This window comes from Olea europaea, chromosome 17, assembly GCF_002742605.1.
Source record: "Olea europaea var. sylvestris chromosome 17, O_europaea_v1, whole genome shotgun sequence".
In the NCBI taxonomy this organism is placed as follows: domain Eukaryota; kingdom Viridiplantae; phylum Streptophyta; class Magnoliopsida; order Lamiales; family Oleaceae; genus Olea; species Olea europaea.
The window spans coordinates 23722997-23750526 of NC_036253.1; the positions used below are offsets into that span (position 1 = coordinate 23722997).

Sequence of the window (27530 nt, forward strand, 5' to 3'; positions counted from 1 at the left end):
GTGGGGGTTGAGGGGCGGGGGGGGGGGGGTCGGTTAATTTTTGGCCATTTTTTTATTCAGTTGGGACCAATCCTTTGTGAGTTATCTGGCCAGGTTCTGTAAACCGGCTTCTGTACAGGAAGAAAAATTCATAAAGGAATTATTTCTATGAAACCTGTCAGGACTATACATATATAAAAAATGATTGGTGTATAGAAATTTTTTTTACAAAATGTGTACAAACTCTCACAAAGGTATGAATCCCACATAAATAAATAATGTTAAAAAATTAACCCACCCTCGTCCCCCCACACCCCCACGTGAGGTGTTGGTAAGGGCCTGTATACTTATCATCACTCATACATATATTGGCAAAGAGGTTGCTACATGTAACAGAGCCACGTAAATAAGGTGGACGCCCGGCACCCTCCTATTGGAGGGTGCGCTTGGCCAACCGGCGCCCCCTCCAATAGGGGGTTACCGGGTGTCCATTTTGGACACCCTTATGTATAACAAGAATAATCCATATTGGCAATCGTTAAACGGATAGAATGCCTGAGTTTCTCTAAAGGCCAACGTTGATTTGATAGGGATAACTCATGATAAAAGTAAAGGAAAGAAAGGAACCATGATTGACAAATGTCTGAATTCGTTGTTGGAGAAGCTTTTGGTAAACAAGATAGTGTTCGAGAAGGTCCATTTTCTTCAAATCTGAGGAGGACCACGCTAAAGAATCAGAGAACAGTTTATACTTGATTCACACATTATTGTATGCAAATATCAATCCTTCTACGAATGCAGCCATTAACATTATTACGGCATACCATGTTAATTTTCCAAGGGTACTTAGTACGATCACCAAACTCACAGGAAAACTAAAGCCACCAATTTGAGAATGCACAAGGCAGAACAAACAAAGTGTTATGGATTTATATTTCTATTATTGGTTCAAATATTTATTTGTTTTTCCCTTTTTTTGAGGTTTTTTGAATTTACAAATGGAAAGTAAACCATTTGTCAAAAGAGGAAACACTTTATATTCATTTTTAAAAAAAGGATGGTCAATGAAGTGAAAATATACTATATGATGGATTCATCGAAGATCAACTTTCAATTTCTATCTTACCACATCCTTCAATATCGTCTCCAGAAATTGAAATATCCGTGAGGATCAAGCTTAGGAATATATCCCAAACTCACTCCATTGGTCGACCCTCTTTTCGAGCGTGCTTATGCATTATCTACCCACTCTGGCATCGATTTAAATGTGCAACCTCAAGTTTTGATACTAGTAATGATGCAACGAAATATGAAAATAAAGGCATGAATACGAAAACAAGGTAATTACAAGTCCGTTGATTCTACAGTTACTGGAAAATGATTAAGATTGGAGACTAACAAACGAAAACCTAGGATTTTTACCAAATAAAAATCCCTTACTTTTTTTTTTTTGAACAAATTTTTTCCATCAGCAAATTCTGTTTTCTAATCATATAGTATTATTTAAAGCCAAGACAACAATAGCAACTACGTATCTGTTTGATCTAGATTAAATTTTCAAGTCAAATCTACTTTAAATTTTAATCAAACATTTCATGAAACACAACTTTCAACCACACATTTCATCAATTTTTATTAAAATTCTACTAAAAATTGAATTTTAACCTACACCATGAAGGGGCTAAATTTTATTGTCAATATATTTTGAGCAAACCATGCAAATTTCATTGTAAATAATCTCGTGTAATTCAGTTGCTGATTCAAATCCTTGAAAGAAAAATATAAATACATCAACAAATCATAGCGATAAGGAAAACTCAATCTCTCAAATCCCAAATATTCCTAACTAGGAGTTATGTCATATTCCCATGGTTATTGTCCGTTCTCTTTCTCCAGGTGGTAACTGGTGAAGCAATCACAAGGCTTCCCTATTTAAAAAATAAAAAAATAAAAAAAATTTAAAAGATTAGAAGTCAAATCTGGTAAAATCGATGATAAAGTATCTGTAAATAATTTTCATGAAGGATTTCTCCAATAAAACAAGAAACACATGTGTGAGCAAATGTTCTTGTTATAGAATATTTATTCAAAACACAACACACAAACGATTAAATAAAATAATGAAATAAATATAACTACACTGGTAGGTAAAATTTCAGTCAATGAAATTCATTTATCAACTGTGGTTATAATTGAATCCATATTTGAATGATGCTATAATTGTGGCTCAAACATAATCCCACATGGAATAGTTACCCCCTTGCAGTGAGACTGGCCATTATCCCACATGGAATAAAATGTAAAAGCTTCCATCTTTGTGCTTCGACATAAAGAGAGCTCTCCTTTCCTTTGTGTTTCTCACATTGAAAAGAAACTAGGAGTCTTCTCTTTGAGTTATCTTTTGGTTAGAGTCTAACATATCATTAGTGTCGTCCATGGACATAGACAAAGTTTGGGACCAAGTAAATCTATCTATTCTTATCTCTTATATATTGTTCCTATCTCATGGTCTTCTTTGCAACAAGTTGTTTCGTGTAGTAGAGTTTTGGTTGAATATGGTTTGGGAAGGTTATGTCTAAAGCAATTGAGTTTTAAGTGAGGCTTATAACTACTATAAGCCTATTCGGTAGTAATTATGATAATTGATTTTTTGATTGACAGAGAGAAAAGTGAGTCCCACGTGTAAGTAAAAGAGTAAAAAATGATGGATGACTATGTAAAGTAACAGCCTATTTTTTGGGATGAAAAATCAGAACCAAACGGTGGCTATATTTTTCTTGGAAAATTATATATCGTCCACTATTGACAAATTCACTAAATCAGAGGCTCTCTTCTTGCTCATTAAGGCTACAAATATATGAAATTTAGAATTCAGTAGGAAGAATGCTTTTGTTCTTTGGAGTGTAAATGTGCTAGCTTTATCAGGTTAAAAGGATATATCAGAGGGTTTATCATTAACCATGAACAACCATGAAAAAAACGATCTTTCCCTTGTGGGCAGTAGACACATAGCAATCCAGTTATCCTCACCAACATAAACAACATTTGCACACCATTAAAATGATTCGACAACTATAAAATCTTATCTTAACGAAGTTAACAAGCTTGTTCAAGACTTGGAGAGCAATCAGATGAAAATTGAAGATGACGATAGGGCTTAATTATGCTGTGTTCCCCGCCAGCATTTTATACGAGAAAGATTCTTTCTTTCAATGAAAGATATTGTGTCACTCCAAAAAATTTCAGAATTGAGCTGAGGATGTATATTTTGGTCATATTTGGGCTTCTATTCTTAATTATTTGTTACTATATTGAGTGAATATCTACCTAATTTTGTGTAAAATATGTTAATTGTAGGTAAAATCTCAAATTGGATGTAATTGGTGTAAAAAGGACATTTTGGAGTTTAATAAAGGTTGATTAGAGCAATTGAAGATTACTCGAAGTTCACATGATCAATTTGAAGAATTAACGAGCATTTAGAAGAAATTCATAAATTTTGTGAGTTAACTTTAAGAGTTAGAAAGTTCAAGGATTAAATTATAAATTTTGGAACTTGCATAGGATCAATTATTGATAAGTTTGAAATAATGATGATTAAGTTGTGAAGATTACAAGATAAAGGACTAATGATGCAAATGAGGAAGGACTCAAGCTGAATCAATAGGAGAAGTAAAGAATCAAAACGAACACAACGGGGAAAGTTGATACTTGCACAAGCCATACAGGCTGCGGTCGTACCCTTGAAAATAAAAAAGTAGAAAGCAAAACCCGCCAACAATGCAATCACATAGTATTAATTCCAGCCAAATAGATTCATTTCCTTATTTTTTCAACTTCCATTTGGAAAGCACTTAGATCATGAATTTTGACCTAATTCTTAGTCTATAAATAAATACATTTATTAAACAAAGGAAGCTTTTGAGGATTCAATAGACATATTAATCGAGCCAAAAAGGCACTTCGAGTTGTGAATTCCAAAGTCTTTCAAAGAAGAAAAGGCCAAAGATGAAGTTTTAATCTAAAAATCTATATTCTTTCAAAGCTTTATAGAAGCTTTGCTACAAATCACATTCATACATGCTTTCATACTTGTATTGCTTAGATTGAAGCAGAAGATGAATAAAAGAAGATTGATCAAGAAGCCTTTAAATAGATTCATGACTTTCAAAATTTCTTTCACAACATCTTTTAGAACTTTAATTCTTAGTGTTATTGTATCAATTATTTTACCCTTTTGTAATTAATTTTATGTTCGACTAATTGTATATATGCTAGAATAACATTGAACTCTACGTTTTGATATCCGAAATTCCAAATTTTAACATAAATATGTGTTTGATTTTGAATGACTGTTGAGAATTTAATGTTTTTCATCTAATTGATTATGATTTGAATTATTTTTGGATTTCTACAGACATTCGAGAAAAGAAAAAGGATCATTAGAAAGTTTCGATATGAATGGAGATATAGTGCTATTTTACGCATGATCCTTTTTTATGCATCATTGCATCATGCTTTATAGACATTAGTTAATTTAGTTCTAGTGCTTCGAAGTTCAAGTGTTTGCTCAATTATTTGAGCATCATAAACGCTGCCCATTAGTTAGTTTAATTAATTTAGTTACTGTTGACGTGAGGTCTATATGAGGTGTATTCCTAGAATCACTCTTGATTGTGGTTAGTTAGGAAAGTTTACCATGTTGATGTAATACAATAATATCTAGTAAACTAGGCAGTTTTCCTTTCTTTGGTCTTGTAAATTTCAAAAACTCTCCATTGCAAATCACGGTTGACATGGTATCAGAGCAACCCTGAGTTTTTTTCGTACTTGTATTCTGTATTCCAAATTCCGAATTGATACAGTTAGCTTCATTGCACTAAATCCACACGAAATTACTATATCTACGATAGCCCCGCAGCAAACTATTCCAACACCACATATTGTTGTGCAATAGGATAATTCTGCATTCCCAACCGGAGTCATGTTGGAATAGAATAACTACCCATTATGGTCTCAACTTATGGAGATGCAGATTGGTGCTCTTAACAAGGCAGGGTACCTGATCGGAAAGATGGCAAAACCTGCACTAGGAGGACCACATCTGGAGATTTGGATTACTAAAAACCAGAGTCAAGAGCTGGCTTATTGATTCAATGAGCCCACCATTGATACAGCGATTTATTCGCCTTTCCACAGCAAAGGAGATATGGGAGGTAGTGGCTCGAACATTCTAAGACAGATCAGATGAAACTTGCCTTTTCGAATTGAATCAGAGATCATTTTCTACAAAGCAAAATGGCCGTCCATTCTCAACATATTATAATGAACTGGTTGCAATTTTTCAAGATATTGATCCCAGAACCATGTCTCAAGAAGGAACAGTTGAAGGAGTTGTTTAGTTGAATTCAGCTATGGCTAGACTTCGAGTTATATATTTCTCAGTGGACTCAACTCTGAATATACACAGGTGCATGGAGAAATTTTGCAGAAAGATCCGAAACTTGATCTTGAGAGTGCTTATTCCTATGTTTAGAGAGAATTTTAGCGGAGACAAACTATGGGAGGCACTAACCTAATCTCAGAAAATTCAGCCATGTTAGCAAATCGAACTTGCCAAGGATATCTAGGGGGTCCATCTAGAGATGTCAACGAGCCGATCCAAGCTGACTCGCGAGTCGAAATTCTAGGCTCGAGCTCAGCTTGGGTAAAATATCTTAGCTTTCCCGAGCCAGGCTGAGCAAAAGCTCGGCAAAAAAATTAGGCTCGACTCAAGTTGAGCCAAGCCGGGCCAGGTCGGCTTAGGTTTTGTTTAGTTTATCTTTTTTTTTTAATAATTAAAAAGGCAGCAGGTCGCTGCTTTGTTTGGCAGCAACCTGGTGCCTTTACCTTGCTGCCTACTTTTAGTAGCAGCACGATGCCTTAAAAGATAATGTGTTGCTGCCTTTAATTATTTTAAAAATATATGCTCGGTTCTCCCGAGCTTCTAGTCGAGCCACGGGCGGCCCGAGCTACGATGCCTATTGCCATCCCTAGGTCCATCAAAAGGTAATCCAAGGAAACCTTCTAAAGGGCTGGTGTGTACCCATTGTGGTGAAACTGATCATACAAAGCAAAAATGCTACGAGATCATAGGCTACCCCGAATGGTGAGACTTTACGAAGAAACCTTGAAAAAACATTGCGGGGAAAGCTATGATAGCATCCACGATAGAAGAATCGATGCAACTTACAGTAAATACGACAAATGTTGTCCAAGTATGCTAAGTAATGCTTTCCATGTCACTTCTAAGAATAGTCTATGGATTATTGATACAGGTGCATCTAAGGGACCTTAGTCAATTAAATTTTTTTACCCCTTCTTCTCAGTAATGTATTTCTACAACCAACGAGAGTATCTCTCCTATTACTGGGGAGGGACGTGTCGTTTTATTTGATACCCTTACATTAGACACTGTACTTGTAGTTCCTTCTCTTGAATATAATCTCCTCTCTGTTTGCAGGATCACTTCTACCCCTTCTTGCACTGTAACATTTTGGTCTTATTTTTTTTTGTCTTTCTGTAACATTTTGGCCTTATTTTTTTTTTTGTCTTCCAGGACATTCTAACTCGGAAGATTCTTAGTTATAGTATTAGACGGGGCAAACTCTATTACTTGGAATTAACTAAAAAAGGTGGGGTCAAAGCTCAGTTAGGCGTACCCAAAAAGTAGCAAAGATAAGAGTAGGGAAATTGTTTGGTTGTGGCACCGAAGGCTTGGACACCTTTCTTTTGGTTATCTTAGAAAACTAGAACCGCATTTATTTTCTAATTTAGATGATGTCAATTTTCATTGTAAAACTTGTGAACTGGCTAAGAGCCATCACATTTCTTATTTGCCAAATTTGAATAAAACTTCAGTGCCTTTTATGGTTATTCACTTGGATATATGGGGTCCTACGAAAATTCAGTCCTTTTCTAAAGCTCGTTATTTTGTTACTTTTATAGATGAATGTACTCAAATGACTTGGGTATCTCTCATTCGAAATAAAAATGATGTATGTATGGTTTTTCAAGAATCCTACAGTATGGTTAAAACTCAATACCAAAGACAGATCTGCACTTTACAATCAGATAATGGTACAAAATTTGTGGATGCCATTTTAGGTACCTTCTTACATGAAAAGGGTATTCGACATCAAACTTCCTGCACAAACATTCCAGAACAAAATGGACTAGAAGAAAGAAAAAGCAGGAAAACACTAGAGATAGTTCAGGCTTCACTCTTTGGTATGAATATGCCTAAGTATTATTGGGGTGAGGCAGTAAAATTAGCAGCGTATTTGATTAATCGAACACCATCTTGCATGATAAACTTTCAAACTCCTCAACAAAAGATCGAGTCATTACTTTCTGTTCATCATTTTTCCCAAACCTTAAACCACGCATCTTTGGGTGTACAGTGTATGTTTATATACTTAAAGTTCTACGAGACAAATTGGATCCATGCGCAAAACGGTGTCTCTTTGTTGGCTATTTCAATTTTCAAAAAGGCTATAGGTGTTATGATCCTTTTATTCAAAAGATACATGTTAGCTTGGATGTTTCTTTTCGTGAGTCTGAACCATACTATTCATGAATAACTTCTGGGTTTTCTCTTTAGAGGGAGAGTTTTAATAAAGAGAACTTAGCTCAAAAATACGATGGAAACGAACTGTTTGAAGTAAAAGATTTCTCATCCAGTGCTGCGGTACCTAGTGTAGTGCCTAATGGTTAAGGTCACGAAATTGACAAGTTGCCTACAACAGAAGAAAAGATTCAAGAGCATATGAATGTAGAACCCATCAATCCTATTTCCAACAATTTGATTTGTGGTAGTGATCAGAACCCCTCAAATTCATCTATTGAGTTGCCTGTATCTACACCATTAACGGAAGAATCAACCCAGAATATTCCTTCCCAGGTAACCTCGAATCCCACACTCAATAAACCTAATGAAATACTTGATCTCACAGAACAAATAATCACTAGATACCCACAAAGATCCACTAGAGGAGTTCCAAAAAAAACAATATAAGCCTGATCCTAAAACCAAGATAAAGTATCTAATTAGCAATCATGTTTCTCTTCATAGACTAGTTGAATCACATGCACTTACTGTTGATCAATTATCCAATGTATCTATTCTTAGTTATGTACAGGATGCTATGGCAGATTCAAAGTGGACGATAGCTATGAATGAAGAAATTATGCTTTGCTGAAAAACAGTACTTGGGAACTCTGCTTGTTACCTGAAGGGAAGAAAACAATTGGATATAGATGGGTATTTAGAGCTAAACTTAAAGCTGATGGCAGTATTGACAGATATAAGGTAAGGTTAGTTGCAAAAGGATACACACAGAAATATGGAATTGACTATCAAGAGACTTTTGCACCGATAGCCAAGATTAATATGATCCGCATTCTCATATCAATTACAACAAATAGAGATTGGCCCTTGCAAAAGTTTGATGTAAAAAATGCTTTCCTTAATGGAGACCTAGAGGAGGAAGTCTACATGGAGTTACCACTAGGAACTAAATGCAAATAGTCAAGACAAATTGAGGTATGTAAATTAAAGAAAGCATTATATGGATTGAAACAGTCACCTCGAGTTTGGTTTGGAAGATTCTTGTCCACAATGAGGGAGTTTGGTTACAAGCAGAGTAATTCAAACTGTACACTATTTACAAAACACAAGGGAAGAAAGATAATAGCTTTAATTGTATATGTAGACGACATGATCCTAACAGGAGATGATCCTGATGAAAGGAAGGCGTTACAGGAATATCTTGCAACTAAATTTGAAATGAAGGATCTCGATCAACTCAAATATCTTTTGGGAATTGAAGTTTCGAGTTCAAAATGTGGCATTTTTCTCTCACAAAGGAAATATGTGTTAGATCTCTTAACTGAAACCGGGATGCTGGCTTGTAGATCAGTTGAGACACCTATAGAGATTAATCATAAAATTGGAGAATCAATAATTCAAACTCCAACGGATAAAGGGCAATATCAAAGGTTGGTTGGAAGACTAATCTATCTGTCTCACACATGACCAAATATAGCATATGCAGTGAGTGTTGAAAGCTAATTTAGGCACGCACCAAGTGAAGAACATATGAATGCAGTATACCGAATATTATCGTATTTGAAGAGTGCGCTTGGAAAAGGTTTATTATCCTCAAAAAATGGAGCCTCAGGTATTGAAGGATATATGATTTCCGATTGGGCAGGGGATAAATTAGATAGACGGTCTATATCAGGGGTACTTCACTTTTGTTGAAGGTAATCTAGTTACTTGGTGAAGTAAGAAGCAAAAGGCTGTAGCTAGGTCAAGTGTGGAAGCTGAATTTCGAGGCATGGCTCATGGTATATGTGAGCTGTTGTGGGTTCACAATGTATTACGAGATTCGGGAATTGACTATGAGAGATCAATGAATCTACACTGTGACAATAAGGCAGCTATTGAAATTGCTTACAATCTAGTTCAACTTGATTGTATTAAGCATGTGGAAATTGATCATCACTTTATAAAGGAAAACTTTGATAAGGTCATACATTTTCCATTTGTTAGGTCTGAGGATCAACTAGCCGATGTTCTTATGAAAGTAATCTCGAGAAGGGCGTTGTATGATGCAATTAACAAGTTGGGCATGATGAATATCTATGCACGAACTTGAGGGGGAGTGTCAACGTGAGGTGTATTCCTAGAATCATTCTTGATTGTGGTTAGGAAAGTTTACCATGTATATAATTTTTCCCAGTGAAGGATATATACAAAGAATTCCCAGAATAATTTTAAGAAACTCTCCATTGCAAATCACGGTTGACATGATTTTAGATTGCAAATATTAAAATCTTCAGAAAAATTCTATTTGCTTAAAATAATGTTTAATTGCATTATATTAAATACTTGGTCTTCGTCGAAATTATAGTCCACGATAACATACACTTGCAAGCTTTTAGAAATCAAGTTTTTGGCTCCGTTGTAGCGGACTATTGTTATTTAGTTAGTTTTTAGTTAATTCTAGTTTTAATTTTGAATCTTTTTTATTTTTATTTTTTTTATTTTTTATTTTTCAGTTGATCTATTTATTTCTCTTAGTTTTTATTGATAGAAATTCTGAAGAAGCAAGAGGGTCAGTAACAAGTCGAGATGGAATCCTAACTTTGATTGAGAAAACATGACTATATATGTGTGATCTCATTGCACTTAACAACTTTTAAAGGCAAAAGTATAATGCACTTACCAATGTGAGGAATATAACCTTCCATTCGGAGTATTATATGTATGACTCTGGGGGATTACTTTGCAATGTAAAGGATGGGAGCCAAAATAAATTTGAATATCTTAATAACATGACTACGAGGGATACTTCGCAATGCAAAGGATAGAGGTCCACATACGCTCGAAAATGACACAATGGAAGAGACATTAATTAGACTATCGGAAACTAATTCTCAGTCCATGCAGTAAACATATCAGTTCATGTAGAGGACTCAGACAAACTTCTAAAGTCAACAAATACGTATAAAAAACTTGGAAAATCAAATAGGCCATTAGGCTAAAGCCGTCTCTGAATTGAAACCAGAGGAAACAACAACAATAGAAGAACAACACGAAAAAACTGAGGAGTTAATCACGACAAAGCCAAATGAATCCATTCAGTGAACATAAAAGTAGAATTTGATAATCCTACTTCAATTTTATGATTAAAGTCGACAAAGAGATCAAAGTATTCTTAGTTGTGTTTGAATCGAGTAACATATGCAAGTCATATGATGTTGAGAAGGGTATAGTTAAAACTTGGAGGAAATACAAAGTATGGTGCAAGATCAACATACAAAAAACTAGCAAGATATCCAAAGTCATTCTAAAAATGCTTAGAAGCAGTCATGCAAAAGTCGAGTTAGGAATAGAAACAAGCTTCTGTTGCGAGGCTACCTAATTTCTAACCCTTTAATTTTCTTAACTTATGAATTACATTGCTTGTAGTGAGTTAAGATTACATTTAGTATATGAATGTTTTAGTATAGTATTCCTAGCTTCACAAACATGCTAAATTTTCCCTCATCCCGCACATACCTACACTCTAATTACCAACTTTCATGTGATTGTATTGGTAATTATTTCTCGTGTATCTTTTCAGATATGACGGATATATTTTATAAGATGAGCATTAGAGATAAAACGGGATAAAATTTCAGGTGCTAATGTTGAGACGTCATCATATTACACAATGAGTATTGCCAACCTTCTTTAGGCCTATTTCATACACACATTGAAGGCAATTGTATTTTAAGTTTGGGAGACTAATAACTTCATTATTTGTATATTTGCTTGTTTGTTTGAATTACCATAAAAGTTCAAAAAAATAGACAAAATAATTTTTTTTTCTCATTTTATGTATGTTTGTGTGGGTTCAGCTAACTAATGAGTATTTGGAGTTAACTATGTGATACTTCATCATAGACAGCCTTTAATTGACTCGGTGATGATTTTATTTGCTAATTTGATACTTCATCATATGACATTATATTATATTGAGCACAATAATTCATGATGATCAATATGAATTTTTTTTATTGATTACATTGCTAAAATAGATTGAATTATTTTCGAACTTAGGTTGACAAACTGATGTCATAATTAAAAACAAAATTACTATTGAAAGGACTAGCTTTGGGATGGATGATCTAGCTTTCGGAACCATTAGATAGGTGTTTATTTAGTGCTTGTTATATACTTGAGTGACTTGTTTTTGTTTAATATGTTGAACTTAGGTAGTAACCATACACTAGGGATGTGATTCCAATTACTTATCCCAAAAACAAAAGGAATTGCACTAGCCATGACATGTAGGAAAAATTATCTTCGTCGTTGTGTGAAACTAGCATTAAGTAATCAAAACCTATTCATAAGAAATCCTTAAGAGATGATCTATCGAGAAATAAGGCCGTCTATAGTATAAAATAAAAACTATATTCGAAAATTGAAGAAAAAATCTCAAAAATAGAAGAAGGGACATCAAATAAAAAAAGTCAGATAAAAGGAAAACACACCAAAGTGTGTTGAAGTTGTGACAAAACAACTATAATCACTGTTTTTGTCCAACTAAACCTTTTATAAATTATTGTGAATTTAGATTTCTAGTGAGACTTTATCCTAGGTAAAACTTGAAGTTTTATGCATTAAAATTTAGAGAGAATCATCACATATCGGGTAGCAACTTTCAACGGTGAACTTCAATCAAACTTGAGTAAAAAATGAATGAATGTTGTGGAACCAATCTAAAAATGAACACCCCTGGGAGATGTATTGACAAACAAATTGAGGATTATATTCCATGATGGAAAAATGAAATATGTGATTATTGAGGGTACGAATAGTAACCAATTTTAAAGTTCATGATGATTAGATTGATTATGCATAAAAATATAAATCGATTGATTATTGAATTAGTGAGAATTAGTTTTGGTAGCATTACTTAAAATCATTTATAAATTGTCAAATATTTCCAATACTTGATATGATTTCGGTGAAGTTATAATGCTTTTATATTTTTCTTTAGGGATAATTATAGTAGAAGCCTCAAACCTTTGAAACACTAGTAAACTTTCCTCAAATCTTTGATTTGTTGCAGCTGTCACCCCAACCTTTCAAATGTTGCATGTGAAGTCCTTTTGGACTATTTTCATCCAAATTTTCGTCAGTTGACCAAAAAAATGACTTTGACCACATTTTAACAATTTTTAAGGGGTAAAATGGTAGCTTTCCATTAAAATAAAAAATCAAAAATAAAAGTGGTCTTCTTCTTCCCTAACCCACCCCAAATCCACCACCACCCACATTTTTACAATTGTTTGCCAAACCTCCTGCCGATAACTTTGGTGGCACAAGATGGTGGAACAGCGCCACCGACGGTGGCAGCAAAACTTTGATCACAAAAAGAAGAAGGTAATGGCATTAGATTGTCAAGATTTCATGTGAAAGAAGCTCAAATAAGAGAAGAACCGAAGAAGCCATTGAGATATAAGACTTTTCTTTCAAATAACAAAATTTTGCTATTTTGGTGGATTTTGGTATGACAAAAGATGATTATGTCCACATATATACACACTGAAATTATAAGTTACCAGAGGTGGTTGTGAAATTAAAAGTTTGTGGGATCTTTGAACAGAGCCGGCCTTGGAATTTTTGAGGCACCAGGCGACCAACCGTTATGAGGCCCTTAAAAAAAAATTTTTTAACAAGCCCAACAAACTTAAATATATAAATAAATAACAGTAGTTAGAACTTAACAACCATCTTTTAGTCTATTAGATGATTCCCAAATGCAAAAACAAAATGTCCATAATTAAGATCTTGAAACTCAATCTGCAGAGACTTAAAGCATGTGATTCATGAAAGAGAGAAAAAGTAGACATGCCTTGGGAAATGAGTTTTACACAAATTTAGACACACCAAATACCTCACTAATTATTTTGTAAACTCACGTCACCTCACAATTAGGTTTATCACTCATGGCACTTCCCACTCATTATCTCTCTAACACACACGTGTATACATATATTTATGTTCTCTCTCTCTCTACACACACACACACACACACGTATTGCTTGTCTCTCTATCTTTTACTACATGCTCTCTTCGCACTCCCACACTGCTCTCCACACACAACTATGTAGACAATTCTATCAAAAATATCAGCCTTCTTACTTCTAGATTTTTCAGCCAAGGCGGTGAAAGAGAAAACTCCAGAATGGCGATGGTTGCTGCTCAAACCTGATTCTTCTAGTTTCTTCTAGCCATGGTCCATGGATGCATCATCTAGAAATAATATTGGCTAAAGATGGACAACAAAAATATTCTGAATTGAAGGGCTGTCCCTTCAACTTCAATTTCATTTCTTTCTTGCGGCGTATCCCTTTCATTCCCTAACGCTTAACAGTTAACCCTTTTCTATTGGCCTTAGTATGAATTTTGAGGCCCTGGGCCAATGTCATAGTTCGAGGCCCTAGGCATTTTCCTAGGTGGCTTGGCCTCAGGGCCGGCTCTGTCTTTGAATTCGACAGTTTTGAGAGTTTTGATGTGGGATTTTGATTCAAAGAAAACGGGTGACAACAAAAGCAGTTTGCTCCCGTCGGTGCTACTGACAAGTATTATTTATGACAGCTATTTGGGTGCCGCTCATTTTGAAACCACGACCCCACTCCACTCGAGTTATGGAAATCGGTCGGTCGAGGAGTAACTGGACCATCTCAGCTCGCCTCATTTTTGGCAAATTCGCTACCACAAGAGATGATTCTGTTGATTGGTTTATTGGTTTGTGGTGGGGTGGGTTAAGGAATAAAGAAGATCACTTTTATTTTTTGATTTTAATGCAAAGTTACCATTTTGCCCCTCTAAAATTGTTAAAATGTGGTCAAAATAATTGTTTTGGGTCAATTGACGAAATTTTGGATGAAAAAAGGTCCGAAAGGGCCTCACATGCAATGTTTGGAAATGTTAGAGGCGACGAATGCAACAAATTAAAAGTTTGGAAAAACTCTGTTAGTGTTTCAAAGGTTTGGAGATTCCACTGCAACTATCCATTTTCTTTATTTTCTTATATGTTTCGTAGATAATTTTGCTAAAATTGATCAAGAGTTAAATTTTAGTGCTTGAAAAATGCATATGATGTACTTAATTTGGACTTCTATTCTTAATTATTTATTACTACAGTGAAAATTTACCTATTTTTATTTTATTATTAATTTTTTTACTTTTGTGTAAAATGTGTTAATTATAGGTAAAATCTCAACTTGGATGTAATTCACAGGACAAGAGCATCTTGGAACTTAATTGGGGTTGATTCAGAGCAAATTGAAGATTATGTGGAGTGCACATGATCAATTAGAAGAATAATGGAGCATTCATAACTTTCGAGAGCTAAAGTCTAAAATTTGAAACTTTAGGAGTAGAATTCAATCTTTTAAAAGTTGCATGGGATCCACTAGTAATGATTATTAAATTGTAAGGTTAGAAGATGAAGGACTAATGGTGCTTATAAGAAAGGACTCAAGCCAAACCAAAAGGAAAAGTCAGAGACCAAAATAAATACAATAAAAAACTCGAAGTGCGTCTGTAAGCCATACAAGCTGTGATTGTAGCTAGGGGTGGTCATTTTTTCCCAAACCAGTAAAATTGGACCCAACTAAATAGGGACGATCAATTTAGTTTTTAAATGAGTTAATTTTTGGGCAATGCATCGATAACCGATCGGTTCTCAGTATTGCCTTAAAAACCAATAGTAAATTCGTTTCTCTCGAATTTCTCTTGTTGCTTGCATCAAGATGCACTTGATTTTTGAATACTAGACCCCAAAATTATCTTACGTTAAAATTTCATTTTCCATATACTTCTTCTCTTTCCTTTAATGGATAATTAAAATTAAAGTCTAATTAATTTTATAAATGTTTTACAACTTACAGTTTTAATGCAACCTAATAGGAAAATATGTTTTAAATTTAATATTTCATTTGAATTCACATTTTTCGTTGTTTTCAAAGTGACCGACCATCAAGAATCAAGATCCTTGAAGATTACTAAAGATAATTAGGTGATTGCTCTAAGAATATTTTAAAAATTATTTTTCAATGAAGATTTTACTGTTTATGCCGTGTTTAAGAATTTTTTTTGCCTTTATGAGTTGATCTTGAGCTTTGGATTGAATTATTGTTTGTTGCCTTGTTCAGTTGATTTTTGTGTTGTTAGATTAAAAGAATAACAAGTGGTTCCATATTTTATATTTGTCTTTTTGCAATTGACAATAGTTTCACACATTATTTTTATAATTTTTCAATATAAAGAATTAGATCGGACTCGACTAGATTGAATCAAAACCAATTGGTTCGATTTCGATTCAGTTCTATAGCTGGATATGGAACCAATGACTCCATTTCTAAGATTTTCATTGGTATTCAGTTCGGATCCGTTCCCTTTATAACCATATTGAACCCCAATCCACGCACTCCTAATTGTGGCCCTTGAAAATAGATAAGTAGGAAGCAAAATTGGCAAATGGTACAATTGCATAGTATTAAATCTAGCAACATAAATTTACTTTTTGTTATTCTTGACTTCTATTTAGAAAGCAATTATGTCATGATTTTTTTACCTAATTCTTAATCTATAAATATGCTATTAAAGGAAGCTTTTGAAGAAGAAGAGCCAAAGAGAAAGCTTTTAATTTAAAAACCCATATTCTTTGAAGCTTTGTTATAAAACATATCCATACATACTTTCATAGCTCTATTACTTGTGTTAAGAAGAAGATACATCAAAGGAGATTGATTAAGGATGGAATAGATTCAAGATTTCTTTTCATCTTCTTTTCAAACATTAATTCGAGGGATGTATCAGTTCTTTTGTATTTTTGTAATTAATTTTATTAGGTTTCTATTGTATTGGCAATTTTTTAGATAAATTGATTAATATAAGAGTTGTAAAAGTCAAGAAATCTTTTGAAATTGGTAGTATAGTCCTTGAAAGAGGCCAAGATGTCTAAGAAGATCACGTATGATCAACGGAATGCAATTAGATGTCTAAAGAGCCGCACAAGTTATGTTCTAAATTCTTAGTTGTAACTTGCAATACATTTCTCACATAGAAAATATTGAAATTTGGACAAGGCTATCTTTAAAAAAATTGCAACCCTTTGATTTAGATTTTCAAAGCATTTTGAATCACTTGAATCGAATATCTGAAAAGAAAGTAATGTTAAAAATATTGAAAACTATTCAGCTGTCGGCGCTTATCGCTAGCTCCTCGCTTAAGTGATGAAAAAAGAATGCCTGTTCCTAGCTCTTGAGTCAAGCAACAGGTTTACGTGCAAAGCACCCTAGTTCTTATTTTTGGGAGTTTTATACGATTCAAACTACTTAAACACATTCAACTATAAATACCTAAACTGTATCAAGAATTTCAGGTGGCTGCTCATTGTGCCTCTTCTCCATAATACATTCATAACATCCTTTGCAAATTCAAGAGCTCATTCATGCACTGAATTAAATTTTTATTCTTGAGATCCTACAACCATGTATTAGGGAAAACATCAAAGTTCGTGAATCCAAAACACCGAATTCCTTAATACAACAAGGAAGGAACTTTCTCAATTGAACTTTAGATGTTGCTGGAGATTGGGATAGGTTCGACTACAAGCGTAGGAAGATTACAAGATTTGGGGATTCTTGGAGTTCCACTTGGAAGAGACAATTGCAAAAGATTGGGAAGTTAGTGGAGTCAGTGGATCTTGATGAGTACAAGAAGTAGATTAGGAAATCTAGTGGTCTTGGCTAAGCAGCATCTAACTGTAAATCCATATTAGCTATAGTAGAGGTAACTGACTTGGTCCCGGAGTTTTTACCCAATTGGGTTTTTCTGTTAATAATACTTGCGTTGTTTATTGCTTTGATTATTGTTTGTGGCATTCAAACATAGAACAAATTGGATTTGTATGTTTAATCATCTAGAAACTATTAAAAAGTGACTCATTCCTTTTAATAGAGTAATTTCGTACATAAGGTCAAACTAATCTATAATCTAGAAGATTCTAGCAGTATCCAGAGACTGTCAAGTGTATCTAGAGCTTTTCAAGTGGTATCAGAGCCTAACTTCGTATCCTGACTTTAATTTGTTTAGACAAGTAGTTCATTGACCGTCCATCATATTTTGATGGCAGTAATTATGCATATTGGAAGGTTAGAATTTGAGAGTTTATTTATTTATTTATTTTTAAATCAATGGATGAGCAAAAATGGTTAAGGTTGTAAATGGTTGGGTTGCCTTTTCTATCACTATTAATAATGTTGTCACTCTTAGCTCTGTAGAAAATTGGTCCAAGGCTAACCTAGATGAATGTAATTGGAATAGTAAAGCTTTTCATGTTTGTTTATGGGTATGCCTAGGGCTGGGCAAATCTCCCGAACCGAACCCGACGGTTCTTGTGAAATTAAATATCCGAACGAGTATTTGAATTGAGAACTGGCGGGTGTGGTTCGGTTCTCGGTTCTAGACCAAGAACCGAATAACCGAATAAGAACCAAATTTTTCTAATTTTTTTTATATTGAGTAAATCAAATTATTTTAATTTTAATTTTTTCTAAACAAATTAAGAAATTAACAATTTCTAAATCCAAAATTTTAGCCCAATAATTTGTTTCATTTCTAATTTTTTAATTTTTGGCTCAATTACCCATTTTATTGTTTCATTTCTTAGCCCAACAAGATCCAATCTACTAAATAACTCTAAACACCTATACTAAAGTGCATAACGTTGTCTCGACTCTTATACTGACTTTCGTAGCTCACTGACATTCCAAAACCTATACAATTGTTGACCGATGCTGTGACCTCTGATCGAAGCTGTGACCTCCGCCGACTGAAACTTTGACCATAGCGATCATTTGAACAAGGTAGTCTAGTAGTCTATGGCATTCCAAAATCATTGAATGTATCATTAGTTGTATTTATATAATGTTGTTATAAATGTTAAAAAATTTGATTATAGTACAGAACGGAACCGAACCGAACTGAACCGAACCCGAACGGTTCCATAATTATATTTGGACCAGACGGTTCCATTTACTAGATACCCAAAAATTTTGGTTCGAACCGAACCGACCTGCACCCACCCCTGACTATGCCACCTGAGGAATTTTTGAGAGTATCCATGTGTGAGGTAGCTAAAGATGGTTGCGATATCTTACAGATCACACATGAGGGAGCACAAGCTGTGAAAAATTCTAAGTTGCAAATATTGACCAATAGGTTTGAAGAGATCAGGATGAGAGAGGATGAGACATTCGATGAATTCTATACGAGCCTAAATGACATAGTTAATTTCAGCTTCAACCTAGGTGAGAGAATCCTGGAGTCTAAGATGGTCAGAAAAATCTTTAGATCCTTATCTGAGCAATTTAGGCCTAAAAACACGGCTATTGAGGAGAGTAAGGATATAGACTCGATTATGGTAGAAGAGCTAGTTGGATCTCTCCAAACTTGTGAACTGACCATAGCGAGACCTGCAAACGATAAGTCTTTAGCCTTGAATATTGTGAGGAACAATCATAAAGGGTCTTCAGATTTAGATTCTCCTAATGAAGACGAGTTAGCATGCTTGGCCAAAAAATTTCAAAAGATGTTTAGGAATAAAAAGAAACCTCAAGAGAACATAGAAGTGGCCATAGTGAGTCTAGGAAGAGTTCCAAAATGGTAAGATGTCATAGATGTCGAGGTTTTAACCATATTAGAAGTAAGTGCCTCTCACCAATAACGAGTCTAGCTCGGACAATCATAGTGAGAAATCAACTCATGAGGAAAGTGGAAAAACATTGTTTTCACTGCTATGATTAGGAGCAAATCTAACAAAGGGAGCGATAAGGCTGAGGACATAGATAGTGGTGAGGAATCAGAGGAAGATTCAAATAGTGAGAGGTCAAGGAACTCGAATTAGAAAAAGAGAAATTGTTAACTTACCTTAAGGAATCTACCTTGACCATGAGTGAGTTGAAATCCATGAATGAGTCCTTAGATATTCAGGTTAAGAATTTTACAAGTGAGCTTGAGAAGACAGTTGGGAATGCCAGTGAGCTAACCATTGAAAAGAAAACCTTAGAAAAACAGGTTAAAAATCTTCTGAGTGAACTAAAGTATTCCAAGTCTCAACTTTTTATTTTCTCAAGTGGTTCTATGTAGCTAGATAACGTCTTAGAAATGGGCAAGCCTGCTGGTAATTAGGGAGGTCTAAGATATAAGGAGAAATATCATAATATTGCTAGTACGTTCAAGACTCGTTTCTCCTTGCTATTGAACGGCCTAAACATGTTCCTCCTCAACCTAAGAATAAGGGATTTGAAAGACAGCGACCTACCAAACAGCGAAGGACCCACTAACCTAGGACTACAAATCAGCAATTTCATAACTTCGATCCTAAATTTATCCCTACATGTTTTCGCTGTGGTGAGTTAGGACACATAAAGCCTAGCTATTGTCAATTCACAGAAATAGAAATCTAAACTTTAATAGAAATAAGAATTAGGATTATGTTGGTCAGATTGACTTTCTTATTAGTTAGGTGAATCAATTGACCAAGCTAATGACACAGATGAGTGGAAATATTCTTATCACTAGGCAGGTTTTGGTAAAGAAAAGTGAAATGAAAGAGCTTGAAATAGATCGCGGTGCTTTCAAAAGTAAGAACATCTTCATACCTAATTCATGAGGTATTTCTAGTGCATGCTTATGCTTAATCGGTTGAGTGATTGATTTATGCATGCATCACATATGTGAATCTTTATTTCCTAGGTAGCTTCATGCATACGCATCTTCATTATATTTGCATTAGCACATGTATATTTCTTTTATCTTGTATGTGATTCCCCCCCCCCCCCCCTTTTTTTTGTTTTTTAGATTTTTTTTTAAAAAAAAAAAAAAAAAAAAAAAAAAAAAAAAAAAAAAAAAAAAAAAAAAAAAAAAAAAAAAAAAAAAAAAAAAAAAAAAAAAAAAAAAAAAAAAAAAAAAAAAAAAATTACAAAAAAAAAGGGAAAGGGAACTTGTTCTTTCAGCATGATATATAATATACTTGAATGTATTTGTTGTGGTCAAGTATGGGCATAATTAATGAGTTGTAGCATAGATTCCATTGCTTGCTTAGAAAGTAAATCTTACATATGAGGAAGAACCTATTCACATATTGGACAGAAAGAAACATGTTTTGCGAAGTAAGATTATTTCTTTGGTTAAAATCTTATGGAGGAATCACGTTATGGAAGAAACGACATAGAAAAGTAAAGAGCAGATGTGTTCTCAATATCCGTAGCTTTTTCATACTTAATCAATTGAATTTCGAGGACCAAATTTTTTTAAGGGGGTGAGTTTTATAATACCGTAATTTAAATAAAAAAGTCAACTATGTCAAGCTAAAAGCAGAAAAATAAAATAAAAGTATAAAAAAAAGAAAGATAAAAGACAAAAGAAAAAAGATTAAGGAGGTGGAATTGGATTGATATCAATCCAATCCAAAACCATTACAAAACTCACACAAATCCATTTTTTACACCCACAACTGAGAGATTTCGAAGCAGAGAGAAAAAGAGAAAGAGGGGAAAAAAAGAAAAAAGAAAAGGAAGAAGAAAGAAAAAATTAGAAATTTTTTGCCAAATTGTTAGAAAATAAGTGGCCTATACTATTAGGCTTGAATTCCTCAATTTTGAAAGGTAAGTAAAAAGTTACTTATTGTCAAGTTAAATTTAATTTTATGGCAATTAGATTAAATTCAATTTTACTGAAGGGTTTAATTATAATAAGCTATGAAATTGAGTTAAATAAAAGAAAAATTAGTTTTAGTGATCAAAGAGATTTTAGAAATCACTTAAGCATTAAATGATTAAGTTTGGATATCGTCTATTTAATTATTGAAATTACTTAAAATAATTAATTGTTGATTTAAAAATTATATCATATTTTAGACGACGATATAGACATCGAGACAGCTTATCAATCGAATTGATTTTGTGAACATAGTTCCGTGAGTGGAAAATAATAAATATTCTTAAAGTATTTTTAAATTAAGTATATTTATCAAAGTATGTGCAATTATGTGTACAATTAAATGATTACTATGGAAATCTCTTTTTATTATGATACATATGGAATCTCAAAGATTATTTATGGCACATTTGTGCTTTGATATGTGAGACATGTGATATTGAGATTGTTTGGTATGTGAGACATGTAATATTGAGATTGATCAGAAAATTACCTATGATTATATAATTCTTCTAGTTGACAGAGGGGCTTTGGCCGTGTTCTATCTACACGAACGGGTCTTGACCGGACATTGGTATTGATTGTGTACATATAGTTCATAGAGGGATCTTAACCGTATTTTATAATTGATTACTGGAGGTATTGAGATCGACTTTTGCTCGGGACTAAAGCCCCATTGCAAAATTCTTAACTCTAGGGGCGGATTACAAATTTTAGTCAGAGGGTATATTTTTGGTGGATTTTCTTGTACATTTTATGTGATGGGATTATAGCATGATTACCAGCTTATATCCACATCATGACTTAAGATGATGTTTTACCACATTATGTGAATGTCTCACATTTTAGCTACAATTATATGATGTTATCTTGCGAGTTATTCAATGATATGAACTTGGTTTTCGATAAAAATGTAAAATTGAAAAAATATGATTATTTTCAAACTTCTCCACTCACTGAACTGTCAACTTATATATTTTCCCGTAATTTTCCTACAGGTAGCAATTGATTCTTTTTAGCTAGAAGAGCCTAATGATTTTGGATTGAGAGTCACACCACATGTTGAGTATTATGACTCATATTGATGAAGCACGAAGTAAATAATTTTGGCCCATCGCATTATGTTTTACATAAGCATCTGATTTTTATGCATTTTTGGGAAGTAACTCATAGTTAGCATTGGTGATAAATTTGACATTTAGCCAGCATCTATCATCGGCGCAAGTCACGTTTCAAGTCCACTAGGGTGATTCGGACAGGTCGCGTCACGTAGTTTTTAAAGGAATTTATTTTTATCATTTTGTATCTAAAACAAACAAGAATGAGTTTTTGTGACACTTGAAGGTTTATCAAAATTTGTGGTGTTACAGTAAATCCATATTGTTTATAATGAAGGTAACTGGTTTGGTTCAGGAGTTTTTACCCACTTTGGTTCCTTTGTCAACAATACTGGTGTTGTTTATTACTTTGATTATTAACTGTGACATTCAAACACAGGACAAATAGGACTTGTATGTTTAACCATCTAGAAAATATTAAAAAGTGACTCGTTACTTTTAGCGGAGTAATTCTATACATAAGGTCAAACTAATTTAGAATCTAGAACGTTCTAGCGGTATTTAGAGACTGTCAAGTGGGACATAGAGTCTTTTGAGAATACCCTCTAGAGTTCTAGGTTTGAGTCATACTCTTCCCTTATTGAAACACTATGCAAATCTTCCTCCTAAAGTGTTTGGGTTCATTTCTGGCATTGACATTCATGACATGAATACATTAAAATTGGACCCTAGAGCTTTAAAATATAAGTTACTTGGTACTGACCAAGTAACTTTACCGTCAAATGAAATTGAAAAATGGATTTTGTTTTTGTTTTTGTTTTTTATTTTATTTTTGGATCAAAATTAGTACTCCAATTGCACTATCATATATGAATCCCCTAATTGCAACCAATTTTAGGGCGTTATAGCTTATAATCTCTACAATTTCTCAATCAATAAATCAACCATATGAAGAATCTGCTATTTAAAGTTCAAGGTTATGCCTCTCCATTTAAAGTCTATAAAAGGAAGAACAATCCTACCACAACAATCCTTTGTTGCCAGAACAAGAGTTGAAAACAAATTTAGATCAATGACTTGAGGGATATGTGAAAGATTTATAAGATAAATTTAGAAAAATTTATGAAGTTGTATTGTGACCATGAATATGCTAATACTTGTAAAGGATGGTTTGCTGAATTTTGTGTGGGGCCCAGTATTCAACATGGACCTGAACTTGTGCTTTACTTCTGGCCCAACAAGGTCTGGTCCAATCTGTAATCCAATTAAAAGGGCACTTCTACTAGATGACGGTCAAGTAGCGTTCTTTAGACCATTGGATCAAATGCAAGACTCTTTCTTATAAAAACAGTGGAGACGTCTCTAGGGTTTCAGTCTTCTATTTTTCTGGCAACTTCTCTCTCATTTTTAATGTTCTCTATAGACTCTGTATATTCTTTGATTTCTAGTGTGATTTGAGAGAAAAATTGTGTTTGAGATGAACTCTTGTGTGAGTTCTGGGTTGTTGTGAGAATAGCATGTGTTCTTGAGAGATTTGGAACTAAGTGTCCTGTAACTTCAAACTTTTGCCTATTTTTGGATGGTTTATAGTGGATTTGAGCTTAATCCTTATGGATGCTCAACGGGGATTAGGCGTTGGAAGTGGTCGTCAAACCTCGAGGTCTTTGGGCCCAAAAATCTTGTGCTGCAGTTCTTGTTATTTTGTCATTTTTACTATGTTTGATTTACAAATTGAAGGCATGAATATAATTTTGGGACCAATAGTGGTATGAGAGTTGTGTGAAAACTTCGATTCGTGTTAAGTTTGTCACTGTACCTTTTAGGAAAATCACAGATCTGTGTAAATTTGACCTTTTACCTTTCCGTTTCTTGAAAATCTTTGGGTTCTTTTCAAACACGAGTTGGTTTCTTGGTGTTTTTGAGTATCTTGTTGAAATATTTGTGGTTCTTGTGAGATCTTGGTAACTAAACGTTTTTAAAAACAAGGGTTTTCTTTGAATCTTCCCTAACTCTACCTCTGTCTAGGGATCACTGAGAGAACCCTAGAATCTTAAGAGATTAGGGCTTTGATTCAAGAAATCCATACTTTTCTGGTGGTTCTTGAAACTCATATTTTGATACTGCGTTTTTTCTGCAAATCAAAATTTTGCTCCGAACTGCTGTATATATTCTTGATCTATACTGATACTAAATTTGGTTTATTCAGGGGTTGAAATTACCATTGTGTGAAATCGTTCTCCAGTGAAGTTACACACTTTCCTATCCCTTGCAGCTTACTATGTGTGAGCATAACTATTAAATAGCTCTATTTTGCCTATTGATCTGTGACTTATCCTTGTATATAAATAAATTGTGAAATTGGAATAATTTAACATTGATCAGCGTGATATATTGTTGGCTGAACTGTATCTGTACACACTCATATACTACTGCACACCATGACCTCTAAGGTAGATGTCCAAGTTTGGGATGGTAAAGTAGACTTTAGTCTATGGCGCTATAAAATTAAGGCCCTTATGTTACAGTTAAAATGTGCTAAGGCCATTTATGAATCTTGGCTAAAAGACCTAGCTAAGGATAGGAAAACTGAACAAGATGAACTAGCCTGGAGCAGTATGTTTATGCACTTATCTGATTCTGTGATTAGGAAAGTAGGAGAGACTAAAACTGCTATAGAATTATGGACAACCTTAGAAAAATAGTATCTCACCAGTCTTTACCAAATAAATGATTTCTTTGGGGACATTTGTTCAATTTTAAGTTTGATCCTAATCTTGATATAGAAGAGAATATGGATAGATTCAATAGGATTACACAAGACTTATTAAACCGTGGTGAGAAAATTTCTGATGAATAGAAGGTAGTTGGCCTGCTTAATGCTCTATAAGATAAATATAAAGATATAAGAAATGCTCTAGAGCATGGTTGAAGAAATCTTATTGTAGAAATAATCCATAGTTCCCTTCTGAACAAAGAACTAGAATTGAAATTTGAACACAAAGAGGTGTTTCATGTTGAGGGTGTATCATCAAATCAAAAATCTCATGTTAAAGGTGTGAGTAATTTCAGCGATTCCAATTTTAACAAGGATACAAAATTTATTAAAAGGAAATAGAGTAACACCAAAGGAAAATACAAGAAACCAAATAAAGGAATGGCAAATAACAACAATAATAGAAAATGTTTTTATTGTGGAAGAACTGAGCACTACATTAAAGATTGTTTTAAAAGGGCTAATGACGAGAAGAATGAGTCTAATATTGAAAATGCTTCTTTAGCCGTTGTTGCTAATTACAAAGAAGCAGGAGCCAATATTGGAGTTTCCTATGTGTCTCTATTTGAAAGCACTGATTAGGACTGAGTTCTAGATTCAGGTTGTTCCTTTCATATGACACCCAATATTGGCTGCCTTTCTGATTATTCTAGTCTTGATGGAGGATTTGTAAAATTTGGGAATGATGAGTCATGTCAAGTAAATTGAATTGGCAATGTGTTGTTGAAATTCAAAAATGGCCATCACATGTTGAAACACACTTGATATGTGCCAGCACATAGAAGAAACCTCCTATCCCTGGGAGTTCTTGACAATGAAAATTATCAAATTGAAATTAAGAATGGTTCTACAAATATAACCAGAAATCAAGAACTTATTGTCAGTTCACCTAAGCTAAATGGAATTTATGTAATAGGTGCTGAAATAATTTCACCTAATAATACTATGAATTTTGTCACACATCTTGATAAATCAGAATTATGGCACAAAAGGCTTGGCCATCTAAGTGAAAAAGGTTTAAAAACTCTATCATATCAAGGGGCATTTGGGAATGCTAGTGTTCAAAAATTAACTTTTTATGAACATTGCATAATGGGAAAACAAGTCAGCCCGCCCTTTAAGGCAGGAGTGCATAAGTCTTAAGATGTTCTTGAGCACATACATTTTGATTTATGGGGACCTGCCCCTGTACTTACAGTATCTAGTTATAGATATTATCTCCTTATCACTGATGATTACTCAAGGAAAACATGTATTTTCTTATTAAAATCTAAGTCTGACACTTTTACTATTTTCAAAGAATGGAATGTATTAAGTGAAAATCAGACTGATAAGAAGATAAAATTTTAAGAACTGACAATGGGCTTGAATTCTGCAATTCGAAATTTGATCAATATTGCAGTAAACAAGGGATTATCAGGCATAAAACTGTAAGCTATACTCCTCGGCATAATGGAATTGCTAGGAGATTAAATAGAACCATTCTTGAGAGGGCAAGATGTGTGTTAATCAGTTTTAGCCTTCTAAAAATATTTTGGGGAAAGGTAGTAAAAATTGCCTGTTATCTAATAAATAGATGTTCTTCCAGCTCTCTAAACAATAAAATTCCTAGACAAATTTGGTCTAGTACATTACCAGACTAATCCTACCTCAGAACCTTTGGATGTGCTGTATATGCACATCACACAGATTCAAAACTAGACCCTAGATCAATGAAGGGTGTGCTTTTAGGCTATGGAGAATGAGTTAAAGTTTATAGATTGTGGTTAAGAGATGTGAGGAGTTATAAATTTATAATAAGTAAATCTCTAATCTTTAATGAGGATGATTTTCCTTGTCTTAGTGATAAATCTAGGGAAAAGATAGGAAATGATGACTTTATTATTACTGAGATAAACCTGAATAAGGAGACTTTTAATGACCAGGCTCAGTTTGAGGTGGAGCCACAAGAAGTAGAATCATAGAATGTCTCTGATGTTGAAACATTGGAAGATGACTAGCATCTGGAGCCTGCAAATGACCTGCAGGACTACTAGCTTGCTAGGTATAGAGAAAAGAGACAAATAAGACCTCTTTCCAGGTATTAGTATGCTGATTTTGTGTTTGCCCAGTCTGAACCTGATCTATTTGACATAGAACCCACTTCTTATGAAGAAGCTATTTCTTGCATAGAATCTCCTAAGTAGATTGTTGCAATGGAAGATGAAATGAACTCCCTCTATAAAAATGAAACCTGGATCTTAGTTCAAAAACCTAAAGAATGTAAATTGATTGATTGTATATGGATATATAAGATCAAAGAGGGTGAGACTAAGACAAATAATAAAAGGTATAAGGTAAGACTTGTAGCAAAAAGTTTTACACAAAGAGAAGGGATAGACTACATTGA

At 33.9% G+C, this 27530-nt stretch overlaps 1 protein-coding gene across 1 annotated transcript in view; it reads right to left on the reverse strand.

Annotated features, from left to right (window-relative positions):
- Positions 1 to 1686: 1686 nt before the first annotated feature.
- The window catches only part of LOC111365476 (ethylene-responsive transcription factor 1B-like), a 30207-nt gene continuing 4363 nt past the window's right edge, over positions 1687 to 27530 (reverse strand). Inside the window, exon 2 of the mRNA XM_022986025.1 lies at positions 1687 to 1907. Within this exon, the coding sequence (XP_022841793.1) occupies positions 1852 to 1907 (56 nt within the window). The 3' untranslated portion in view covers positions 1687 to 1851. The remainder of the gene's footprint in view (positions 1908 to 27530) is intronic.